Source organism: Pseudonaja textilis, chromosome 6 (genome assembly GCF_049901715.1).
Source record: "Pseudonaja textilis isolate UNSWEBS1 chromosome 6, rPseTex1.2, whole genome shotgun sequence".
Classification (NCBI taxonomy): Eukaryota; Metazoa; Chordata; class Lepidosauria; order Squamata; family Elapidae; genus Pseudonaja; species Pseudonaja textilis.
The window spans coordinates 47,791,218-47,804,492 of NC_141995.1; the positions used below are offsets into that span (position 1 = coordinate 47,791,218).

A 13,275-nucleotide genomic window follows, 5' to 3' on the forward strand; every position below is an offset into this window, starting at 1 on the left:
ACCAGACGTCCCCTATGTCCAAAATGTGGACTTTGCTGTCTTCAAAAAGGGGGGCCTTTGTCTTTTAAATACAGATGGGCTGCTGAATCTTGTCCTGATGAATTTCTTCTCCTAGGTTGCACCATCATGGATGGAAACTAATCAAGGAGAGAACCAACCTAGAACTATCAGAAATTTCTGGAGAGTGAGAACAATTAATTGGTGGAACAGAAGTTGCCTCCATAAGTTGTGGGTGCTTCAACCCTGGAGGCTTTTTTAAAAATAAAGTTTATTTATTTTTACAATTATAACCAACCAACAATACATACATACAACAATACAAATAAGCAAAGGAAAGGAAAGGGAAGAGGAGAAGAAGAAAAGGGAAGAATTTTGAAAGAAAGATAAAGAAAAAAAGAAAAAGAAAAAGGGAAAAAGAGAAAAAAGGGGGTACAAGGTTAAAATGCTTTCAACCCTGGAGGCTTTTAAGAAGAGACTGGGCACCCAGTTGTCTGAAAAGGTACCATAGGATCTCCTGCTTGAGCAGGAGGGTTGGACTAGATGACCTCCAAGGTCCCTTCCGAGTCGGTTATTTCTATGAAAAACTACAGTGAAGGTAAAAGAGTCCAGCACTGAAAATAAAAGTTTTGGGCTTGTTAATAGAGCTGGAGAGAAAGACTCCGTTAAACTCCCGAGTCGTTATCTGAGATAGGTCACTACAGAGATGTTAACAATAAACAATGATAATGAATAAATGTGAAAGGTGTTAATACTTGGTCTTCTTTTGTTTTCACTGTTCAGCTGGAAGCAGAAGCCGTATTCCGGGCTATCACTATAGCTAGTCGGATCAACTGCCCTGTCTATATCACTAAAGTGATGAGTAAGAGTGCGGCTGATGTAATATCGTTGGCTAGGAAAAAAGGTACGGGGTTCAGCCCTTCTGGACGAATGCATATGGGGGTGATGACCCAAAGGGGTGTGGCACGAAAGGAACACAGCCAGAGAGCAGGTCTAACTCCCCCCTTTATTGCTCCAACTTTGCCCGCAAGCGTCCCCACGTTTACTACAAATCCTGGAGTGAAGCTCTCACATGCACTTTCAACAGCCTCTGGTAGTCCAGTAAGCCAGGTTTAGCCAAATAGGAACCAGTAAGCCAGGTTTAGCCAAACAGGAACCAGGGCCAGCAGTCCCATAAGCCAGGTTTAGCCAAATAGGAACCAGTAAGCCAGGTTTAGCCAAACAGGAACCAGGGCCAGCAGTCCCATAAGCCAGGTTTAGCCAAACTGGAACCAGGGCCAGCAGTCCGATAAGTCAGGTTAGCCACACAGTAACCAAGGCCAGCAGTCCAATAAGCCAGGTTAGCCACACATTAACCAGGGCCAGCAATTCAGTAAGCCAGGTTTAGCCAAACAGGAACCAGGGCCAGCAGTCCAATCAGCCAGGTTTAGCCAAACAGGAACCAGGGCCAGCAGTCCAGTAAGCAAGGTTTAGCCAAACAGTAACCAGGGTCAACATACAATAAGCCAGGTTAGCCACACAGTAACCAAGGCTAGCAGTCCAATAAGCCAGGTTAGCCACACATTAACCAGGGCCAGCAATTCAGTAAGCCAGGTTTAGCCAAACAGGAACCAGGGCCAGCAGTCCAGTAAGCAAGGTTTAGCCAAACAGTAACCAGGGTCAACATACAATAAGCCAGGTTAGCCACACAGTAACCAATGCCAGCAGTCCAATAAGCCAGATTTAACCAAAGAAGAACAACACCAGTCCAATAAGCCAGGTTATGCCAAACAGTAACCAGGGCCAGCAGTCCAGTAAGCCAGGTTACTCCATGGATGGCAGGTTGGTAGCCATTGTTTTTTCTACAATCCTGATTACTCTCTGAAGTCTATGACTGTCTTGTTGGGTTGCAGAACCAAACCAGACAGTTATAGATATATAGTTATAGTTAATATGTATGTATGTATGTATGTATGTATGTATGTATGTATGCATGCAGTTACATATATTGATGAGGGATGCAAAATTCAAATGGAACAATTTGACTAGCCTTCCTTGTCTCCTAATTTTGTAGTCGGGAATTATAGCTCTGTAGGTATGCAGAAGGCAGTTGGGATGCCTTGCTTGAGGACATAACTGGGGTCTGTGTTTTCTCTACTCAAGGTGCTCTAGTACTGGGGGAACCGATCACAGCCAGCCTGGGGACCGATGGCACTCATTACTGGAACAAGAATTGGGCGAAGGCTGCAGCATTTGTGACCTCACCACCCTTGAGTCTGGATCCTACCACGCCTGATCATCTGACCTCACTTTTAGCCTGGTAAGAAAAATCCAGATGCTGGCAAACTACAGGTATCAACCATCATGCTGGAGATGTTATGGAAATATTAAAAGAGCAGTTGGGAACTAGGTTTACTGTTGCAAAGTGATGTGTAACTCACTTTGAGAGGCAGTACGGTAGCTGTCGTGACTCTGGGTACTCTGGGTGTCATGGGTACTGTTCTGGCCCGCTGGTGGCTAGTGGAGCTGGCAGCAGAGTCAGACAGCGACGATGTTGGGGAGGAACCTGGGCCAGTCCTGGAGGTTGAGGAAGGCTTGGATGAGGGCTCTGCATCAGAGGGAGAGATAGGGCCAGGGTAGCCTGGCAGTCATGAGCTGACTTCAGAGTTGGACAGCAGTGAGGCAGAGGAGTAGCTGGAGACTGTTCCCAGCCTGCACATGCGCAAGCTGCCAAAAGAAAAGAACAATTATGACTAAGGGTCGATGTGGGAGTAAAGCCACAGGTGGATGGTGAATGGCGCCTCCCAAAGGGATTAAAAGAGCAAAAGGGGAGGGGGATTTTGGAAGAAATTATTCGTTTGTAGTGTGAAGCTCTGTCTGTGCATCTCAGAGACTCTATGAGCTGAGTCCTTCCTTGTCAGCACTGTGTTTGGAAATATTACTTGGCAGCTCTCCAAGCTAGATAAGGTCTGTGCTCCTAATGACACCCTTGAAAGACTGTTGGCCAGGCCTTTGGCTGAAAGTGAATGCAAGAAATTCACCTTCGTTTAATAAAAGGGGTTTTGCCGGGACAAAGAGTCTGCTTAGTGCTTTGGGGGGAAGCCTAGGTCAGAACAGTTAAGCAGGAAGAGACGGAAGTCCCAGGCAACCTTTGTGTGTGTGTGTGTGTGCTTATGGCATACTAAAGAAGAGGAAGCCAACCTATTTTCCAAAAGAAGGCTGGACAAGAAACAATGGATGTAATTTAATCCAGGAGAGACGCATCCGAGAAGTAAGGAGAAACTTCTGTTAGAACAGTTAGGGGCTCCATCGCTGGAAGCTTTTAAGAAGCGACTGGATAGCCACTTGTCTGGAATGGTAGAGGGTCTTCTGCCTCTCCCATTGAAAGCAATCCCTCCATTGAGCCTGAATGTCTTATTCACTGTTGTTGTGTCTGTGTCCTTTCTTTCAGTGGAGACCTACAGGTCACTGGAAGCGGCCACTGTACTTACAGCACAGCCCAAAAAGCTCTTGGCAAGGAAAACTTCACTCTCATCCCTGAAGGGGTTAATGGAATTGAAGAAAGAATGACGGTGGTCTGGAATAAATGTGTTGTGAGTGGAATATATAAAGGAAAAATGGAAGGGGAGGGGAGAAACTAAAAGTGGAACAAAAGAAAGGTGCAATGTCAGTCCTGTCCCAGCTTGGGACATTGAGGAAAGGAAGACCCTGGATTCCATTTGCGGTGAAAGGTATACTTTTACTAAAGCCAAGCAGTTACAGCGTAGATATGAAAATTCCCGCATAAAGTTGGTATTTTTCCCCTTCTCCCAGGCCTTCTTGCTAGTGTCCAATAAAGTTCAAATTAGTTCTTTTTGTAACAGTTCTAAAATTTGGCACTTCTTTGATGGGCATTCACATTCCGTTCCCACGCCGGTGTCCTTGGGATCATTCAGCTGTTGTCTCTTGTTGGCACTTCTAGTTCCTGTCATCCCCCCTTCCCTGTATCCTCCTTTCCCCTGTAAGTTTGAACAGCCTCTAAACACGTTGTTGTAAGTCGAGGACTATTTGGATTTCTTTTTCCAAAACACCATAACTTTAGGATATTGTAAAAGGAAACGTGTTAATGAAGGGTTATTCTAATTGTGTCTCCAACAATATCATTCCTTTCCTTCTCTACAAATAGAGTGGGGGCCTTTAGACCGGGGCGGGCTTCAAAAATTTTAGCAAAGAGTTCCCTGCCCGGTTGCTGGGTGGGCCTAGTCGGCCTCCTGCACCATGGCGGGGGCGGGGGGCGGTTTTGCTGTACCTGGGCTCCAGAGGCTTTCCTTGAGTCTCCAAGAGGGCGAAAATGGATTCCCTGGACTCTGGAGGCTCATCTGGAAGACGGAAATGGGCCCATTTCCAGCCTTCCAGAACTTCCAGCAAGCCTGTTTTTCACACCTCTGGGAGGGCAAAAATGGCCTCCTCGGGCTCCAGAGGCTCTCTGGAAGCTGGAAATGAGCCCATTTCCGGTCTTCTCGAACTTCTTGGAGGCCTATTTTTTGCCCTCTTCAAACTGCTGTGTGCACCGTGCATCCAAAACGGGTCACATAGGGACTCCTGTGAGGGGTGGAGCGGTGTGGGCAGGGCCAGCCAGGAGTAGGATTTGGGGGTTGTTTGAACTGCACAGAATCTCAGCAAGGGGCTCTTCCGAATGCCTGAGGGCCCCCAAATTAAGCCCCCCCTGCTTTAGATCCCCCCAAAATATTAAATTTTGTTTAATAAGATGTCATCTCATATCTACTGAGGAATCCCATACATTTTCAAATGTCACGGTGTAGCATTTCCCCCTTATTAATATGCTCCGTCTAATCTGTAGAAAAATACACCTCTGTTACTATAGCTTTGATTTCTGATTAGTCTACAGGTAAAATGGATGAAAACCAGTTTGTGGCCATTACCAGCAGTAACGCTGCCAAAATCTTCAATCTGTATCCGCGAAAAGGCAGGATTGAAATTGGTTCCGATGCTGACCTTGTTATATGGGATCCCGACAAGGAGAAGACAATCACAGCAAAAAGCCATAAATCGGTAAGGCAGAACATTTCAATTAACAGAATTAACAGAATAATGGAGGTTGGAAGGGACCTTGGAGGTCTTCTAGTCCAACCCCCTGCTCAGGCAGGAAGCCTTGTACCCTTCCAGACAAATGGTTGTTGTAACCTCTTCTTAAAAACTCCCAGTGTTGGCACAATTACAATTTCTGGAGGAAAAAGTAAAAAGCTTTAGCTTTTAAAATTTTGATTTTTGATGAAATCTTATATCCCCCCACCACCACCACCCCCAGTAAAATGTTCAACAAGAGTTATGGAAGTGGAATATTAAGACAGCTTTATTTAATTTACAAAGGATTATGTCATGCCCCTGTTGGAATCTGACTAGGAGGAGGAAGCCGAACCGCTGACAGGGAGAGAGAGTGTGGCTCCGTTGGCTGTGGAAGAAACTGGGGAAGAGCAAAGTCCATCTGGGCAGAGCAGGGAAGAGGTAGAACAAGGGAGATGGAGTTCAGAGGAAGAGCCAGGCTCACCCCCTCTTCATCCTAGGGCATGCAGGGAGGCACAGAGAAGGGAGCAACGTGAGTTGTGTGGCTTACAGGGGAGGAAAGGGCTCTGATTCCCTTCATTAGCTGCATCTGGGAACATAGTGTATAAAAAAGGCAAGCTGCGTGCAGCAAGCTGTTGGGAACAAACATGACTTTATCTTATATCATTGTGGCTTATCTGTGTTCCTGGTGTCTTCCCAACTGTGTGAGTTTTGCCATGCTTTCAAGTCTGAAAGTCCTTCTCCTGCTCCTGCCAAGCTAATTACTTCAGTTTGGTTTGTTTGGAGTTTAAGTTACAGTTTGTGTGTACGTTGTTTTGTATTTAATTTTCTACAGTCAAAGACTGTTCCTGGGAGAGTTTTTCTCCAGCCCAAAGTTAATCTGGACATTGGGGGCAAAGTTGGAGATAATAAAGGGACTTATTGCTTATCTGACTGTGTTGCCTTTGTGCCAGGCCCCTTTGGGTCATCACAGATTGTTTTGTTCCTTCCCAGTCTGTGATTTTTGTTTAAACAAATGTGTTACATGATTAGAAAGGAGTGAAATACACACTTATCCACAACATTAAGTCTCAAATCTCCTGTTTTCTATGCTGTGAAGAATATGAAACAATAAAGCCTTTATTGGACTTAAACTGAAATAAACCTGGAAAGTAATAAGTGTGACTTTAACTGTTTGCAAGAATATAAACAGTGGTGGGATTCAACTGGTGCAACAACTGGTTTGGTGAGTGTACGCAGCGCGCGCATGTGTTACATTTGAAAATAGCAAGAAAACTGACCATTTACTGCAGCCCGGTGAACTATCAGTTCGCCCGAACTGGTCCATACTGGCTGAATCCCACCCCTGAATGCAAGAGTTAGATTTTGTGATGCAAGTTGATTGAAAATCCATTCAAAAAGTGAGGTGGGAAAATGTGATGGCTTTTTATATCATGTCAGAAGCAGATTTGAGTCTATGATGGAAGAAAAATGCACAAGGGAGTCACCCAAGACTGGCTGGATAGAATAAAAAGCAAGTAAAAGAATTATTGCTTTTTAAAATATACAGTGCCTAGCTGTTAACACCAAACTGTTGGTAGCATTTTTCCTGTAGTAGCATTTTTACTGTATTTTATTAGACATTGTCTGCCATTCTTGATGAGATAAACAATCTATGGAAAATAGACAGACAAGAGAGAGTTTTTTTTGTTGATTAAAATAACCAGTCCGAATGAAATCAGGTAGAATTAATTAATGAAGGGAATTAAGCCCTCCTGAAGAATACAGACAGCCAACCAAATAAAGAGAAGCATAAATCAAGGCAGCATCTAGAAGCGTTCAATGGAATCAGAAACAGAAATCAAAACATTTGGCAGTTTGACCCAGTGGTTATTAAAACCCCATGCAGGCATATTTCTGCAATTGAATTAATGCAATCAAAAGCATGCCTATATGTACATTAGTAGCAATATATTGTGGTCATTGTTTCAGGCTGTGGAATATAACATTTTTGAAGGCATGGAATGCCGTGGGGCTCCCTACATAGTTATTAGCCGAGGGAAGATTGTGTTTGAGGATGGGAATTTGTCGATGAGGAAAGGATCGGGGTCTTTCATCCCGCGAAACGCCTTTCCAGAGTATCTTTATCAACGGATCAAAACTAGGAATAAGGTATGTTTACTCACTTCCTCGTAATCTTTCAATACTACCCTTCGGTACACAGCTTGCTTTCATTAATTATAAGTAGTCCTCAACATGCGACCTCAATTGAATGTAAAATTTATCTTGCTAAGGGAGAAATTTGTAAAGAGAGTTTTGCCCCATGACTTTTCTTGCCACGTTTGTTAAGTGAATCACTGCAGTTGTTAAGTTAGGGAGTCGGTTGTTAAGTGAATCTGCTTTCCACCCACTGGTCACAAAAGGGGCTCACATGACCCCGGAACACCGCAACTGTTGTAAATGTGAGTCAGTAGTTGAGCATCCGAATGTAAACCACTGGCATATCATCATCATCATCATCTTTTAATGACCCCATAATCTCTTGTGAGGTGGAGTCTGGGCAACTGAATAGAGCTGAGTATTTACTTGCCGGATGCCCTTCCTATCGCCAATGCAGAGTTATAACTTCAGCAGATATAATCTCAATGTACCCAAAGAGAGAAAAAATCTGCCTCTATCTAGGATCGAACTCACAGCCTTCTGATTGTGAGGTGAGAATTCCACCTCTAGGCCACTACACCACTCATGCCAATCACTGGTATACCCCAAAGACATATAAAGAGTTAAGTTTACTGAGCACAGGTGAGAGCCTTTGTTAAGATTTACCTTGCGATGAGAAGAGTGGCTAAGAGGGCTTAGTTCTCTGCTGTTATTGCTTTTGAGGGTGGGCCGGGTGGCCAGATTCCTTCTGGGCAGGGAGGGAATCCTTGGTGGGCTAGCGTGAGAAATTTTCTTGGCCTTTGTTGGAGAAAGTTGTTGGACGCTGGCTGGGCAGGTCTATGGAAATCATGGAGGGACATCTAGGCTCTGTTACCTGGAAAGAGTTGGAGCTGGTTACTCCTGAGGAAGCCCCCTGGGGGCTGTGAGTTCTGCCACCTGTGCCCTGGATCCATGCCCCTTGGGGTTGGTTAAGCCTTCCTGGGAAAGCAGCAGGCAGTGACGCCAGCTGATTGATTACAGGAGGGAATACAATACTCCCTTCTTAAGAGATTATCCTTGGACACAATCCGGGTAACAACAAGTCAGCAATGGTCTTGCTTTTGAAGTGGCATTAGGTCCAGAACACTGCGGCTCACTTACTTAGGATCACCTACAGGTGAGCAAGAAGTCAAAACAGCTGTGTAGTTGGAGAGACAGAAGTAAACACCCGTTCACTGAGAATGAATACATGTTTGTCTTGTCTATGGAGATTCTCAGTCCTCCAGGTCATGGTGCTTTTCCAAGAGGCAAATGGACTTTCTTGTTTTTCTTTGAAGACATTTTATTTCTCACCCAAGAAGCTACTTCAACTCTGACTGGATGGTGAGGAAGGGAAGGATTTATATTCCTTGCAGACAGCTGGTCATTTGCATCCTTTTGGAGAGTCATCGAGGCCACTTGGAGGTTTATCTGTGTCAGCAGGGTCACCTGAGTGGTGCAAATGGGGGTGGAGCCTTCTTGCAACTGCTGATAGGAACTGTGTTGTAGCATGGAGATAGATAATGTCATATACCTTCCCCTTCTAGTTGAGAGAGGGCTGTTCGATTTTGATGTAGATGACCGCTTTGACCCCACTTTCAAACCAGTGGTCCTCTCTATGCAAAACGTGGACTTTGCTGTCTTCAAAAAAGTGACCTGGGTCTTTTAAATGCAGGTGGACTGCCGAATCTAATCCTGATGGGTTTGTTCTCCTTATGTTGGTTCATGCGTTTGTGAAGGGGTTGTTTTAGTACAGATCTGCACGCGGCTCACTGCCTTGCACTGCATGGACGTGTGTTTCTTTCTGCACCCCGCAGGTAACAGAATTACAGGGTGTTTCTCGAGGAATGTACGATGGGCCGGTCTACGAAGTTTTAGCAACTCCTGCAAAATATGCAACTCCTGCCCCCTCAACTAAAACGTCGCCTGCCAAAAACCAGCCTCCACCAATCAGAAACCTCCACCAGTCTAATTTCAGTTTATCAGGTGATTCTGAAATCTTTTCGAAACAGAATGCTGGCGGAAAAGATTGCCCCCCCCCCGGCATGAGATATTTAGGATGGAGTTGTCACCCCGTTTGGAGCGAGGAAGTGTTCTTTGGAGCGGGGGAGGAGTGTCTTTTGACAGAGGTTCTAGGAATGAGGATGCCTGGCTGGCCCTCTTTGTGAGTGCCAGTTTGGCAGGAAGGGGAGCTAGGATGCTGCTATTTAGACAGCCAGGGTGGCCTTGGGGTGCGTGGTAGTTCAGACTTGCAAAGCCCATTTGAAGTTTCCACCCCAAACAGTGGCCTGAGATTCTCATTTTTGCTGGATTCCCCCTTGGGGACAAGTAATGGGAGCTCACTCCATTATGTGGCGCTAAGGTTTCAAACCGCCGAACTGCTGACCTTTCTGATTGACAAGCTCAGCATCTTAGCTACTGAGCCACCGCGTCCCTACATTTTAAAATAATTGATGTTTAATTTGTATTAATGGTTCTTCACCTTGGTGGTATAGCAACTGCCTGCAGCAGCAAAAACGAGGAGCAAATAATCTGACATAGTTTGGACAGTGCTGTCTGCCTGCAGAAGCCTGATTAGTTTAAAAATTATGGTGGGCACCCCGCCATCTCTCTTCACTTTTGAGCAGCTCAGTTCTAAGCCACACAGAAGCTCCTGTTGGCAGGCCCAACGCCACACTAAGGTTTGGGGTGCTTTTTGCTCAGAAAGGAAGGATTCTCATGTATTGTGAGGATTAAATCTAATGCTTCTGAAATGCTCTCTTACAGGGGCTCAAGTAGATGACCACAATCCTCGCCGTACCGGACACCGTATCGTGGCACCACCAGGCGGCCGTTCCAACATCACTAGTCTTGGATAAGCGTAGACGGAAGTCGGCAACGAAGAATGAACGCTCTTAGTCCTCCTCTACATCCTGTGTTCCTTAGCTCACGTTTCATTCATTGCGATGCAAGAACAAAATTGTTTGTCTTAAGGAAATAAGTGTCATAGTGTGATGTGTTTGCTTGGAATGAATCACCTTGGTTGTGTTCGCCATCTTGAAAGCATGATCCTCCCCATGCTCGGTGAGCAGCAGCGCTGCTCGGACCTTTGCTTGCAATAGAGGGTCTCTTTTTGCACCTTCCCGCTCTCCATCCCCTTCTTAGCTGTGCTAGATTAGGCAATGCATGTTACTGAAGCAAGTTGCGGTTTGTGCGTCTATTTTAGAGCAAGGCCGCTGGCCACTTTGGATTAGACACAAGGTCAAGGCGCGATGTTCCGTTAAAGGAAGACACCTATGGACTCTTACAAATATGCAGAAGAATTTTTGTTGGTGTCCATTGTTATTCATTACCGACCCAATGAGGGGGGCCAATAGGCTGTGATCTTCTCAGTCGAGTCAAACTCTCGTCCGACTTTAGGAAAAGCCATTATTATTATTAATTCATGTGGTGACCATAGAGGATTTCTACAGACGGTCCATCTTTACAGACCAATTTTGGTACTTGTAAACATTTCCAAGGTTTGTTGGGTTTTTAACGTTTTTTGTATGGAGAGGGTTTTGTTTTTCCTCCTTATAGATTGTGGTCATTTATTAGAATGTGTCAGATTTAGTAGTCGTGGCTCATTTTTTAAACATTTGTGAAATAAAAGAACATGAAGTAGTTTTGACTCTTTTTTATTTTAGTACATTATCAAAACAATTGCCCTTTGGTTTCTTATATATCCTTGAGAAAACTCCAACCTAACAGGAATTAAACAGCAACTGAATAACTGGCTGGGGACTATAGGCCAGAACCCATTACACTGCAGTAGTCTTTGTTTACAGATTTATAGTTTAACAAAATAATAAAGTAATAGATTTGGAAGGGACCTGGGAAGTCTTCTAGTCCAACCCCTGTACAAGCAGGGAGACCCTATACGACGTCAGACAAATGATTGTCCGATCTCTTCTTAAACACTTCCAGTGTTGGCGCATCCACAGCTTTGGGAGGCAAGTCATTCTACTGATTAATATCAGGAAATTTCTTTTTACAGTAGAACTTGGGTTATGAATGCTCCTGTTCGTGACCAAATCTGGTGACGACCAAAGATTTGGGAAAATTGTTGCTTCTGGCGGCAAACAGATCCTTGGGTGGCGATCAGTACAACCGTGGCGATTTTCCTTGCTGCAATGATTTCCCCTTCCGTGCATGCGCAGAACTGTAGGTACATGCACAGATGGTTGTGCTTCCGGCCATGACCAAATCGGGTTGTGACCGTAGTCCTGGAACAGATTACGATCGCAACTTGTGGTTCTACTGTAATTCTAGGTTGCTTCTTTCCATGCTTAGTTTCCATCCATTGCTGCTTGTCATGCCTTCTGGTGCTTTGGAGAATAGATTTGACTCCCTCTTCTTTGTGGCAGCTGCTGAAGCGAGCGGGATCATGCAGGCTTGCAGGAGGCGAGTTAGAATGCCTTCAAATAGTGGAAACAGTGGTGGTATTTGACTGGTTTGGCCCGGTTCTGGTGAGCTGGTAAAAGCGATGAGCAGCGACCAAACTGGTTTTCTCCGCTGCTCTGCTGTTGGGCCCACCCACCTGCCCGGGCTCCCATACTCGCTTTTATCTGCTGAATTTGAGCCCAGCTGCTTTGCGCAGCACAGAAGAGTGCCGTGCGGCAGCTGTTGAAGTGACCGAAATCATGCGCAGGCTTGCAGGAGGGAGTTACAATGCCTCTGTGCCTACGCAAAGTGCGCATTTATCACGCCCTGCAAGCCATGGCCATGGAACCAGTGGCAACAATATTTGAATCCTACCACTGAGTGGAAGACTGCTGTCGCCACAGCTCTGGTCTTACAACAATGATGAAGATGTAGCTTATGAGCATTGCGTGCATCATAACCAATGCATGTATGCACCATCCTGGATAGCTCCTCTTTCTGTCATAGAGCTGCTCAGCAATGGATCTGACCCATCCCCTCCCTTGCCCAAAGGGCAGTGAGTTTGGAGAGGAAGGGATCACAAGAGAATAAAAACAAAACACCAAAGCTGTGGGAAATGCGCAGCACATGAATGTTGAATAATTCAAAAGATTGATAATTTGTATTGATATAATTAAAAATAATTTAAAAGATTGATAATTTGTAAGGTGACCAACCGTCCTCCTTTAGGGAGGACAGTCCTCCTTTTGTAAGTTCTGTTCTCCCTCAAAAAGTGTCCTCCTAAATGTCCCCCTTTTTGATATTTGAAGACTAATCTGTAAATCTTCGTATTTGATCGATGCCGATCCGATGTGTGTGACGTGACGTATTTGTTTTTGACATAACGATGATTATGAGACATATGCGCTCCATAGGATTGTTTTGAGTGTGCCGCGAACAAGAGGCTTTGTTTTTTTTCCTTCCACTTATTTGTGTCCTTTTAACTGTAAAAAAGTTGGTCACCTTATAATTTCTATTTATATGAAGCCATATAAGAATGTTAATAGTATCGATATGAAATCGTTGTCATGTTTGTTCTCAAATGCAAAAAAAAAAAAAGGGGGGGGGGCTATTGCGCCCACTCTCGAGATCCCTTTCTCTCCAAACAACGTTGTGAGTCTCTTTCCTCAGCGCCGGCCCTGAGCCTTCCTCCCAAGAGATGCAACCACGCCCCCCTTTTTTTTGCTGAATCCGAACGCAGGGCGGCGCCATCGCGCGGCTTCTCTCCCCCACCGCCGTCCCACTCGCCCAACCGCCGGCTGCTTCCGGCGTGGCCAGCAAGCGCCGGCTCGCCAACCAGGCAGCGCGTGCGCCCATCCGCCTTCCTTTTCGGCCTGACCGCTGTGCGGCGCTCGAGCCTAGAAGCTTCGCGAAGTCCGCCGGATCGGCCGCCCGCCCGCCTGGGCCATCCGTGACAGGCTGGGGGGGGGACGCTCTCCTCTCACTCACTCTCCTTGCTGCGCGCGCAGCTTTTGCTTCCCCTTTTCCCTCCCCCCCCGCCCCCGCCTACTCGGGAGGCGCCTGGTTTCCCGGGGGCCGCTCTCTCTCTCTCGCTCTCCTCTTTTTCACTCTCCCTGCTGCGTGCGCAGCTTTCGCCCCGTCCCCGCCCCCTTGACGCGCCGCCTGCTGGTCCCGCGC

At 45.9% G+C, this 13,275-nt stretch overlaps 1 protein-coding gene across 3 annotated transcripts in view; it reads left to right on the top strand.

The window, feature by feature from the left end:
• Positions 1-10,840, top strand: part of CRMP1 (collapsin response mediator protein 1) — a 29,033-nt gene extending 18,193 nt beyond the window's left edge. For 2 of the 3 annotated variants that reach the window (XM_087936552.1, XM_087936554.1), the window contains 7 exons: positions 781-901; positions 2,140-2,296; positions 3,428-3,569; positions 4,858-5,028; positions 7,012-7,191; positions 9,015-9,183; positions 9,964-10,151. In XM_087936552.1, coding sequence (XP_087792678.1) covers positions 781-901; positions 2,140-2,296; positions 3,428-3,569; positions 4,858-5,028; positions 7,012-7,191; positions 9,015-9,183; positions 9,964-10,055 — 1,032 coding nt within the window. In that variant the 3' untranslated portion in view covers positions 10,056-10,151. Of the gene's footprint in view, positions 1-780; positions 902-2,139; positions 2,297-3,427; positions 3,570-4,857; positions 5,029-7,011; positions 7,192-9,014; positions 9,184-9,963 lie in introns of all 3 variants that reach the window. The other variant, XM_087936553.1, reaches the window with a different exon arrangement.
• The last annotated feature ends 2,435 nt before the right edge of the window (positions 10,841-13,275 follow it).